The following is an 11,921-nucleotide window of genomic DNA, read 5'->3' as shown; positions in this document are numbered from 1 at the left end:
ATCAAATTTTGGCGCCGTTGTCGGGGAATTAACGGTGTTATCAATTACAATTTAAAGAAGTGCATGCCTAGAAACTCATCGAGATCTGGTGAAGTATTTGAAGCATTATCAGACCTCGAGAAAGTTTTCAAGGCCTTGAATCGGGCTAATCGGAAAAACAAACAACAACCAACAACTGCACAATTCGAAACAGTCATGGGGGATCACGAGGAAAACCCAGCGGTACCAATAGTGCCAGAGGCTGCTCTCTATGACTGGGCACAACCCACAGCTGAAAATCTGTCCACAACCATTGTAGTTCCGCAGATACAGGCTGAGTCAATCCAAATTACGAATAACATGTTGCACTTGTTGCAGAACAAGGGACTATTTTCGGGGTCGCAAGTCGAAGATCCTCAGCAGCACTTGAAGAACTTCCTCTCTATCTGCAAAACCCAAAGGCAGCCCAACGTAACTCCTGAAGCAATCAAGTTGTTATTGTTTCCATTCTCAGTAACAGGAGCTGCCCAGACTTGGCTAAACTCACTTCCCATAAATTCTATAACAACTTGGGATGAGTTAGTCAGGCAATTCCATAACAAGTTCCACCCACCCAATAAGACTGCTCAACAAATTGATGAAATTTTGAGTTTTAAACAGAGACCAATGGAGACACTGCATGAAACATGGGAGCGCTTTAAAGGGATGCTGGTTATATGCCCGCACCATGGTATTCCAGATCTGATGTTGGGGCAGCGGTTTTACATGGGATTGTCAGATAGCGTGAAGAACATTGTTGATGCTTCAGCTGGTGGAGCATTTTTGAGCAAAACATGGAGAGAAAACCAGAGTCTGCTTGACAAGATGGCACAAAATTCGGGATGGACAACCAGGAATGCACCTATCACTCCAGTGGTTCACTCAGTGCCCTTAGATCCATCCAACTCTATGGCTGAAAATATGACCACCTTATTGACACAGATGAGTATACTCACCAAAAATGTGGAAGAGTCAGGGCAGAAGCAGCAGGTACACATCGTAGATACTACCAATGGGGGCTTGTGCGCATCTTGCATTAGTCAGCCAATCGGTAATCAATGGAATGCAGAACATGATCATCACCACTACCCTGAAGACATGAATTATGTGTCTAATTATGGAGGCCAGAGACAGGGTGGTCAGAATTGGGGCCAGCAAAATCAGCAATACAGGCCAGTCCATCCACAGTTCAACAATGGAAACATGGGAGGTATAAGACCCCCTAACAATATGGCACCTTACCCAAGGCCACAAGGATATAATAATCAGAATCAGCAACAAGGGTATCACCCTCCTCCTCAGCAGCATGGTGGAAGGTAGGAAGATGGGTTTGCTAGACTTGAGGCAATGATGCAGCAGGTTATTGGGCTAATGCAAAGATTAAATTTTAATTATTAAATTTTAATTAATTATTACGTATCATTTGCATTTACGTAATAGAATACTCCATAACAAAGGCATTTAATCCTTTTTTTACTTTTTGGAAGTATCAAGAAACCCAAACGAAACTAGCGAAGAAAAGCTGCAATTTTGGCATTCAACCGATGATGCATATTTTTTAGGGCAGCCCAGATTTTGTATGTGCAGTTTTTGAGCAAGAGAAGAGTGCAGTGCAGGAAATTGTTTTGAATGACAATAGGCCTCACTCTGATAATTATGATATTGTACATACGTATGGTAATAGTGACAATCATAAGTGTGGTAGTAATATAGTTAGGTATAATACTTTAGCACCCACTGCTGGTGCATCGGTATGTATGAGGATGCACTACGGGCATCCAGTCTCTGTACGCAATCTTTAATCTAATCTATGTTTATCTTTTAAACCAAAAAGAAAAACCAAACGATGTGACAAGGATGAAATCAAGAGAAATCTAACGGAACTACTATATATATATATATGTACATATTATATAGATGACAAAACAAGTTATAAATATTTGTGGCTCACAAATCTTAGTCATGATTCATGCATTAGTTGATTTTCATGAAGAGGACATATGATAAACCTACTTATTTTACAGTACATAAAGTTGTTTGGCAAACTGCTGGTAAGTGTATTCTTAGCTTTGACTTGTGGAGGACCCCTACACGTATATATAGCCTATCTACAAAAAGAAATATCATATACTTTTGTGTGAAAATGCAATAAACGGGGCTGTGGAATATCTTTACCAATGATCATTTATTGCTGGGATTTGGGGCGGCAATTTGAGCCCAAACTCATCTAACCCGCCCAATTAATTCAGAGATTAATGGGTTGGGCTACAAATATTTTAGCTCATGGGTTAATTTAAGTTGAGCCTAAGTTAACCCATTATTTTTTATAGCTCATTCTGACCCATTTAACAGCTCAAATACAACCCATGAAACTCACCCAAAACAAAGGATCTCAACCCAACTTATCTAGAAATTTACTTAGTTGCCCCAATTTTATTTTATTTTTTGTGTTTTTAATTTTCTGTTCTTTTGTTTTTCTACACCACCCACCCTACCCCTACCCCCAAAACCCCCCAAAAAAATTTTACTTTTTTTTTTTTATTTTTTGTTTTTCTGCGCCACCCACCCTTACCCTACCCCCCTCCCCCCCCCGCAAAACCCCTAAAAAAATTCACTTTTTTAAATTTTTAATTTTTTGTTTTATTTTTTATTTTTCTACACCACCCACCCACCCTACCCCCTCTCCCCCCTCCCGCGCGCAAACCCCCTCCAATCCTTCCCTCTTTGTATTTTCAATTTTTTATTTTTCTGCACCACCCACCCCACCCCCCGCCGCACGCAAAAACCCTCAATTTTTTTTTGTACTTTCTGTTTTATATTTTTTCGTTTTTCTACACCATCCACCCACCCCAACCCCCCTCCCCCCCACCCCCACCCATAAAATATTTGTCAGCTCACATATTTTAAGGTAAAAGATTTTTTTTTATTCAAGATGAGCATGGTTCTAAAACATGAGTCAAGTTGGGCGGGTTGGATTATGACCCATTGTTTAGCCCATCTTAACCCAAATACACTTTGGGCTAGATTGGGCAATAACTCATTTATTGACCTAACCCATCTTGACCCGTTCAATTTCAGCCCAACCCGCCCATTTGCCACTCCTACTAGGGTCTTATATATATCTGTGTAGGTGAGAAAAGATCCATGCATCTATGAGCTCATACTTCTGCCCTTTGACCTTCATTTAGTTTAGAGTAGATTTAATTTATATTCACTAACAGTAATTTATATTCACTAACAGTAACAGTGAAGTAAAATGTACTTACATAGTACTATCAATGCAATTTACTCGCGCGATCGTAAATATTACTGTATGTCTTATTTTTTAGATCACCAATTCTACTTATTATGGATTATTTATGTATGTAAATATGCTAGTAGTAGATTCTTTACTTAGCTAACTGGTGCAACTGCAGAAGTAATTGCAGAAAAAAAAAAAGACAACAAAAAAGGAAAACGAGCTCATAGGCATACTAAATGGAGAACATGATGGGTGATAAAGTTGTAATTACTCCTTCATTGTTAGTTAGAGCTTTTGAGTTTGAGTCTTAATCCCGGATATAAAATTGTTTTTGTTAGAGAACATTTTACCCTTATTTTCTAGCGCGAATCCAAATTTATTTAGGCCCAAATACAGAGGCGGAGCTCGCATATTAGGTGCGGATTCGGCCGAACACAATTACTTTTGCTTAAACACTATATTTGTATTAAGAAATTTATTAAATATGTAAAAATATTTAATTGTTAACCCAATAACTAAGACGAACTATGGGTTCCGAAACAAATTCAAAAATCATACACTTTAAATCCTAGCTCCGCTTCTACTCGAATGCGAATATCGATTACGAAATGAAAAACAAAGAAAATGAGAACACGAAGTGGTAGTAAACTATTAGTAGTAAATAGGAGTAACAGATTCAGATGTCGGTACATGAACCGTACAACTAGGAACAAGGCAACTGTTCTTTCTTCTTTTAAAAATATTTTTCCGTTATAAAATAAAGTTCTAACTATAGAGATCGGGCCAGCTTATCCATGACTAGGAGTGTCAAACGGGCGAGTCGGATCGGATATGGTTTGGGTCGAAAACGGATAATGAAAAAACGGATCAATTATCCGATCCGACCCATATTTAATACGGATAAAAAACAGGTTAATCGGCGGATAATATAGGTAACCATATTATCCATGAATTCTTGCATATGATCACTTTTGGGAGAATTCTTAGTCCCCCTAACTTGAGAACCCCAATTTGAGGCTTTACAAATGTAAAAGTTAGACCCATTGGTTATCCATTGGTTACTCATTGGTTATCCATTTTCTGAATGAACAATATGATTCTTTTCATATTTGACCCATTTTTAAAAAGTTCATTATCCAACCCATTTTTTAGTGGATAATATGAGTAGTTAACTGTTTTCTTTTAACCATTTTACCACCCTTACCCGTGACTAATTTTTTTTGGTACCTATTATCTTTTATCAGCATAGATATTGAATAACTTGTTCATAAAAACTTAGGAAAAAATTATCTAACATTTTTCCCTTTGCTGAATTTTAAATATGAGATTGTATAATTTTTAACCCTCGTTATTAGATAGTCACTAATCCACTTGGGTGCATAAAAGAGAGTAAAATATTGACAAGAAGAAGAAAGATGAACGAAGTTAAGGGGTACTGGCCACGACACATGATATCTTTACAAGTCCCTACCTCCAGATTTTTCATTGATAACTACGTTTTTCACCCAAAATTTTGTTACCAAAACAATGTCGTCATTTCATTTCTATAGTAGGAAATTTTAATAACAACATACAATCCTCCCTTCCCGCTTAAACCTTCTTTTTTTTTTCTTCGGTGTTCAGTATCCATATTGAAGCCCGATTAAGTTCGAATTCGCACCAGAAAGCTCCACATTAGGGTGAAATGCTTTCTAACAAAGACAACTTTATACTCAGGAACTCAAATCCGAGACCTCTGGTTAAGGATGAAGAAGTACTTAACATTTCACCACAACCCTTGTTGGTACGTAGACTTAGACCTTACGCCAGAGAAAAACTGAAGCTTACATTTAAACAAGTGTATCTCTTCTCTTTACAAAATCTAATACACAAGTTGAAGTAATCCGAATTAATTAAAGATCTTGAAAAAACTATTAGCGTAAACCCATAAATTAAAGGGTGCATACTGTCCCCACCTGAACTCTAAAACCTTAGACTACAGGCATAATAGAGTGACACAATCTTAATAATTTGGGAATCTAAAGCCTTTATTTTTTAATCAATTAATTTAAGTAAAAAACTTTGTCCTGGTTCAGACGTTGAGATTGAAAAGGTTGTTGGTAAAAAATACTTTTTCTTTTAACGAATTCTACGCAATGTGAATCTGGATTAACCGTGATGGGTTGATTTCGAACACCAAATAATTACAATTTTTATACACTGACAATCTAAATAATTTTACACTATCAAATCATCTTACATAAAACAGTTTATAACAAGGTATGCTACTGTAAAAGTTAATAATCTAACAGTTAAGATATATAAATTCTTACAACAATTTAAAATACTCTGTAAAAAAGGAACGATATTGTATACTCTCTGTTTCAATTTAGAGGACACACTTTTTTTATTAGCCTATTTTAAAAGAATGACATATTTCTACAATTGGAAATAATGCAATTTTAAACTATTTATTTTATTCATTTTACCCTTAATGAAAAACTTTTATAATCACACAAAAGTCATGTTCCTATAAAGCTTTTACCCCTTAAACTTTTAAAATTACAAATTTCAAAAAATAATTCTTAAATTTCATACTAAATTAAATTACTTTATCTAAATTGAAACGGATGGAGTAATAAGTTGTAAAAGACTATAATGTGTGTCTCTTTCAAGTCAATAACCTCACGCTTGCGTTCCAACTACCCCCAACCCCAACCCCTCCCCCTACCCCCATCCCACACAAAAAAATCCTGCGGTTTCATTCCTCTATTTAAGTGTAATTATCTTTGCATGTATATATATATATATACTTGTCTACCTGTTCTTTTCATCTTCATTCTTCTCTTTTCACTTTCTAAAACCATTGATTCTCATTTGTCTTCCCAAAGAAGAAGAAACAACACATAAAACACAAAAGATGGCAGCAGCTACAATTTCTACCATCTCAATGATCGACTCCAACAAAATGGAAGTTGACAAACTCACGTACGAAATATTTTCCATTCTTGAAAACAAATTCCTCTTTGGTTACAATGACCCAACACTTTCTCCTACATGCAAACAAAACTGTACTAATACGTTAACACCCTTTGCCGGAACAAAAACTGTCGCCGCCGGAAAAATCAGAATTCTCTCAATTGACGGCGGTGGCTCCACTAATGGCATTCTAGCAGCAAAATCTTTAGCCCATTTGGAAGCAACCCTTCGTTGTAAAACCGGAAATAAAAACACCCACATTGCCGATTTCTTCGATGTTGTCGCCGGCTCCGGCGCCGGTGGTGTCCTCGCCGGTCTTCTTTTCACGCGTGGGAAAGATGGGATTCCGATGTTTACTGCTGAGGAAGCTCTTAAATTCCTTCTTGAGAGTGATAGGAAAATTTCACGGTGTTCTAACCGTGGATTTTTCCGGCGTGTTTTCCGGCCGGCGAAGGTGTTTGATAAATTATTCAGCGGTTTAACTTTAAAAGATACGGTTAAGTCGGTTTTAATCCCCTGCTACGATCTAACTACGAGATCACCGTTTGTATTTTCGCGGGCTGATGCGTTGGAGATGGACGGTTGTGATTTTAAGTTGGCGGACGTTTGTGAGGCCACAGTGGCTGATCTTTCGGTGGAAGTGAAGTCAATTGATGGAAGAAGGAAGATCACAGCCGTTGGTGGTGGGGTTACGATGAATAATCCAACGGCTGCAGCTATCACTCATGTACTTAACAATAAACAAGAGTTTCCCTTTGCTAATGGAGTTGAAGATTTGTTAGTGGTTTCTTTGGGTAATGGAGAATCAGATTCCGGTACCGGAAATGTGATGTTATCCCCGGCGGCATTTGTTAAGATTGCCGGAGATGGAGCTGCCGATATGGTAAGCTTATCTTTTTTATTTATGCAAAATATGTTAAATATTTTTAAACAAAGAAAAAAAAGTTGAATAATTTATAATATTTAAAATTGCTTTCGTTAGAATAGTTCGTAAGTATGAAAGTTGGTACTTTGGATTTAATGAGTTTTATTTCTAAGAATTCTTCCTTTTTTGGGCATGGGACCTCGTATGTATTACTCAGAGGCAACAAAACGAAAAGTTGTACATATTAAATAGTCCACAAGTTAATTTTGATTAAATAGTGCACCTAACGATATAGTAGTATATTAAGAACTTTAATTTGGAATCTTAACTAAATAATCGAACAATAAATTTTCCATCTTTATTAACTGATAGAAAAAGTAAAATATATTTACTTTATCTACACAAATTATTGGACTAAGACTAATGTTGTAACCCTATAAAAAATGCAGGTAGATCAAGCTGTATCAATGGCATTTGGACAATTTAGAAACAGTAACTATGTTAGAGTACAGGGAAATGGAATTGTTGGGAAAAAACACGAATCGACGAGCAAGACAGTAGCCATATCTGAAGAAATGCTAAAGCAGAAGAATGTGGAATCTGTGTTATTTCAAGGGAAGAAATTGGTGGAATACACAAATTTGGATAAGTTGGAAATATTTGCTGGTGAATTAATCAAAGAGCAAAAAAGTAGGAAAACTACAATATTACCCCCAGTCATGTTGAAACAGGCATCACCATCTCCTAGAACTTCATCTGCAACAACTTCATCCACCATTTCCTCATGTTAATAATCTAGCTCAAGATTTTAAAAAATAAGGGGAGAAAATTAATTAACGTAAAGTAAAGAAGACCTATGTATCATGATCATATATTAGACCTATGTTCCATTATTATTAATTAGGTTAGAATATTATAGCGAGGTAATTAAGGTAGGGTGGGTTAAGTTGAATTAATGTTGAAGTATGGGTTTGAAGCCACTCGTGAATATTTCAGACATCCGAGTTTGAGCTGAGCTGCCTGCTAAAATAGCCTGAGAATTTTTTTTCTAGTTTTTTTTTTTATCTTGAGGTTGATTTGTAGTGAAATGTATGTAGGGTTGAATCTTGATGAATGTGTGTATGTATGTGATGTTAATATTATAAATGTATTGCTTGTTAGAGCAATGAGAAGCACTTGGTAATTTGTAAATGTTATGTTACCAACACTAGCTAGTTGCTTTTAATGATCATTTATCCCGATTGTTTTGTGTGTTAACTTGCTAACTTTAACTCCCTTCGCTCGAATCAAACATACAACAATAACTACGTCTCAATGATGAGAATTAGTTCAGTTCAGATAGGAAGGAGTAACATCTTTTCCATATAAAAAGATTTACAAATTTTACAGTAAAAGGTTTGAAGGAAGCATTGACTAGGTTACATCTTATTTATTGATCTAATTATGTTAGTATTCTATATTTACTGTCCCCACTGCAATTTAATATGCTAATGACTTTAATAATTGTTGTGTTTATGACGCTTTGAACTAATAATGCAGCTACTCCAGGATTCATGCATGGCTATCATTCACCGAAAATTCTTAAAGAAATATATCGTAGAGTCGGATTATAATTTTTTTGAGACTGAAATATCAAAGGGCAGCACCATCATCACTACAGCAAGAGGAGAGGAAATAGTACATTAGTCAAGACGGTAAGGGTGGCAAGTGGGCGGCCCGGGCCCGCGGATTAAGTGGGCCGGGACCGGTAGGACCGCTAGAGATGAGCTTGGGCCGATTTTTGTCAGGGAACCATTTGGCCCGCCAAGGGACCGGGCCGGTCCCTGGCAGGCCAAGCGGGCCCGATGGTAAATTTTTTAATAAAAAAATCTAGTTGTTTGGCTATTTAAAAATAGACAATGAATTAATGAATTCTCTCTATTCTAATAATTATAATACTATTGATGAAAATGATGATGAGGAAATTGATTTTGATTAAACTCAACCGGATGATGATACACCCACTAGATCTGCTTCTAATGTTAATCCAACTAGTGATAACGTTGCTAATCCAAATGATGATCCATCTGATACTCCTGATACTGCCCCTGCTTTTTCTAGACGACCTACCAAACGGCTAGAAATATCTCATGTTTGACCATTTTTTACTCAACTAGTTCAACAAAATAAGGCTAAGTGTAAAACTTGTGGTATGGAGTTAGCTTTTAATGGTTTAGCGCTTGAAGATGATGAATTTCCTAAACTTCCGGAAGCAATAGCATCAATTAGAATAAATGCTCAAACTATTTATAATTCGTATAGAGTTGCATAAATCATGCTAGACCAAATGTTCCAACTCCATCTTCTTCTGATTCTCAAACTTCTAAAACAACTGCAGGAGTAAAAGGACTTAGTGCTTGGGCTGGGTTTAGGGATTCTTTTGGTTCTAGTATAATAATTTTTCACAACTAAATAAGCTTGAAGTTTATTTGTCGCAGCAACTTGAGGAAGTGAATCCCGACGACTCCTTTAATATTTTGCAATGGTGGAAGGACAAAGAAAAACACTTTCCGGTTCTTTCAAGGATGGCCTGAGACATTTTACATACTCAAGCTTCAACAGTGGCATCGGAGTGCGCTTTCAGTCAAGCAAGACTTCAAATAGGTAATTATAGAGCATCTATGAGGGAGAGCTTGAAAAAATCAATACTTTTCAGAGATTGGATCCGTTCGGAAAGAAGAAATTTTGGACTTGCTGAATCACACCAGAGGAAGACGAAGCTTACAAAAATCCTAGTTGAACTTGCTGAGGATGTTGCTTCGCCCGACAAAGCGATGACCGAGCTACTTTTCCACCACCACCAACAGAAATTCCTCCGAACCTTGAAGGATTTATGAAGTTTGTAAAAGATACCATGTAACTTGTATGAACAAAAATTAGTATTTATTATGTAATTTGTATTTTGGCACATCTTGATTAGTTTCTTTTTCTTCTCAATAGTGGTATTAGCACCTTGTTGTGCTCATTCCATTGGGGGGAGAAAGACAAAGAAAGATATTGCCATATTTTTTTAATGCTATAATAAAAGTACAAGGCATTGTTTTGAATATCTTTTTACAATATTTTTGTCTTTAAATTTGAATTAAAAAATTAGGTCACAATTCTATAATAAATTTACAAGGCATTGCCTTAGATATTTTTTTTTAACATCTTTTTGACTCTAATTTCTATTTAATTTTTTAAAAAATCACTATTTAGTCGTTGAGCACACTCAGCCCACTTAGCTCGCGGGCCCGGTCCGTTTAGCTCAGGACCATGAGTTTGTGGGTCCGGTCCCGGACCAGTTCCTACAAAAAGACCATTTAGCCTGGGATCGCTAAGCCCTTTTATTTAAGGATCGGGACCGCGGCCCATAAGACCAGCCCACTTGGCCTAATTAGGGCTCGGATCGGCCCACTTGCCACCCCTAGTCAAGAGTCATCATACTTCTGTATAACATAAATATACAGAGAGATTTAAAATATATACACACGGGTAGTGGTGAAGATTTTCTAGACTGACTCCGTAGATTTAACCTATTGTTCCAAATTAGTTAACATGTTTATTAGATTACTACTACTTAATGTTTAACATAGAGATTTATCCGTTTTAATTACTAATAGTATAAATTATTTTTTACAACATCAAATACATTGCCTTTTCTAAACTAGGACTTACCTTGTTTAGGTATTCATTGGTAAGTGCATGCATTAACATAAATGGCGGCAATACAAAAGTGTCTAAACTATAACAACTGAGTCAAAATAGATTATCCAAATTACAGGAATAGCAGGACACTTGTTACCATCCCAAGGTAAGGAATAACCAGTTATGTCAAAATGCCGAGGCATTTGCATTTATACCCATTTTTTTTGTCACGTTTTAACTTGTACCCGCTTTGCAAAAAAAATATCAAGCGTACCCATTTTTTCGCGTAACTTCAACATACAGACCTAAAGTAGCAAAGGTAATCACGCAAACTTCAGCATTCTAGTAGACGGGCCTGAAGTGTGCTGAATTTTTTGTTTGTAATTGTTGAAGATGCTGTAGTTATTTAGTTCATTTGTAAAAACTTCAGCACTAAATAAGCTGAAGTTTTTTTGTCTTGGACTCATTAGTTTTGTCATTAAGCTTTTTCAAAAACTTCAGCAGAAGAGCTGAAATTATTTAGTTCATTTGTAAAAACTACAGCACTAAATAAGCTGAAGTTTTTTTGTCATGGATTCACTAGCTTTTTCAAAAACTTCAGCAGAAATGCTGAAGTTATTTAGTTCATTTGTAAAAACTTCAGCACTATATAAGCTGAAGTTTTTGAAAAAGCTTTCTAACATACTAGATAAATAATCACCTTATTCTTTCATAGTGTATTATTACTATAAAATAATCAAATTGCCAACAATATCTAAATCGTCAATTTTGAAAACTATTAACGCGAACATAACAGAATTATCACGAAAAGAATCACTAAGTGTGACCTTAAACTTCACGTACGTGAAAATATTTACAAATTATTGTCTACTAACTTATGTAATTATTCATAATTTATTTTTAAATAATCTGATAAACATACTTATGGCAATCATCCCATGAACTGAAGTTTCATAGCAGCACCAACAGCACAAAAGAAAGAAGAAGAAGAAAATGAAGGAGGAAGAGAAAGGGGACTGAAGTAGTTTAAAAAGTGGGTACAAGTTCAAACTTTTTTAAAAAATGGATATAAATGGTCGCCCCGTGCAATTATTACTTTTTTGGCTCACTGGGAATAATGAAATTGGCTACCTTATTGCAGGGGACCAGCACTCAAAAGCTTAAAAAAGGTCG

At 36.1% G+C, this 11,921-nt stretch overlaps 1 protein-coding gene and 1 non-coding gene across 2 annotated transcripts; one reads left to right on the top strand and one right to left on the bottom strand.

Annotated features, from left to right (window-relative positions):
• Positions 1 to 606: 606 nt before the first annotated feature.
• LOC138884433 (small nucleolar RNA R71) lies at positions 607 to 713 on the bottom strand. The gene has a single exon (XR_011404627.1). It is a non-coding gene; the product is annotated as a small nucleolar RNA R71 (small nucleolar RNA).
• A 5,354-nt stretch (positions 714 to 6,067) lies between these two features.
• On the top strand, positions 6,068 to 8,289 carry LOC104222132 (patatin-like protein 3). The gene is made up of 2 exons (XM_009773326.2): positions 6,068 to 7,100; positions 7,532 to 8,289. The coding sequence occupies exons 1-2, from the start codon at positions 6,159 to 6,161 to the stop codon at positions 7,871 to 7,873; spliced, it is 1,284 nt and encodes a 427-aa protein (XP_009771628.1). The 5' UTR covers positions 6,068 to 6,158; the 3' UTR covers positions 7,874 to 8,289.
• Positions 8,290 to 11,921: the final 3,632 nt, after the last annotated feature.

The sequence above is a fragment of the Nicotiana sylvestris genome, chromosome 12 (genome assembly GCF_000393655.2).
Source record: "Nicotiana sylvestris chromosome 12, ASM39365v2, whole genome shotgun sequence".
NCBI classification, from domain to species: Eukaryota; Viridiplantae; Streptophyta; class Magnoliopsida; order Solanales; family Solanaceae; genus Nicotiana; species Nicotiana sylvestris.
Note: the sequence above shows the minus strand (reverse complement) of the source record. Positions and strands in the feature narration are given on the sequence as shown.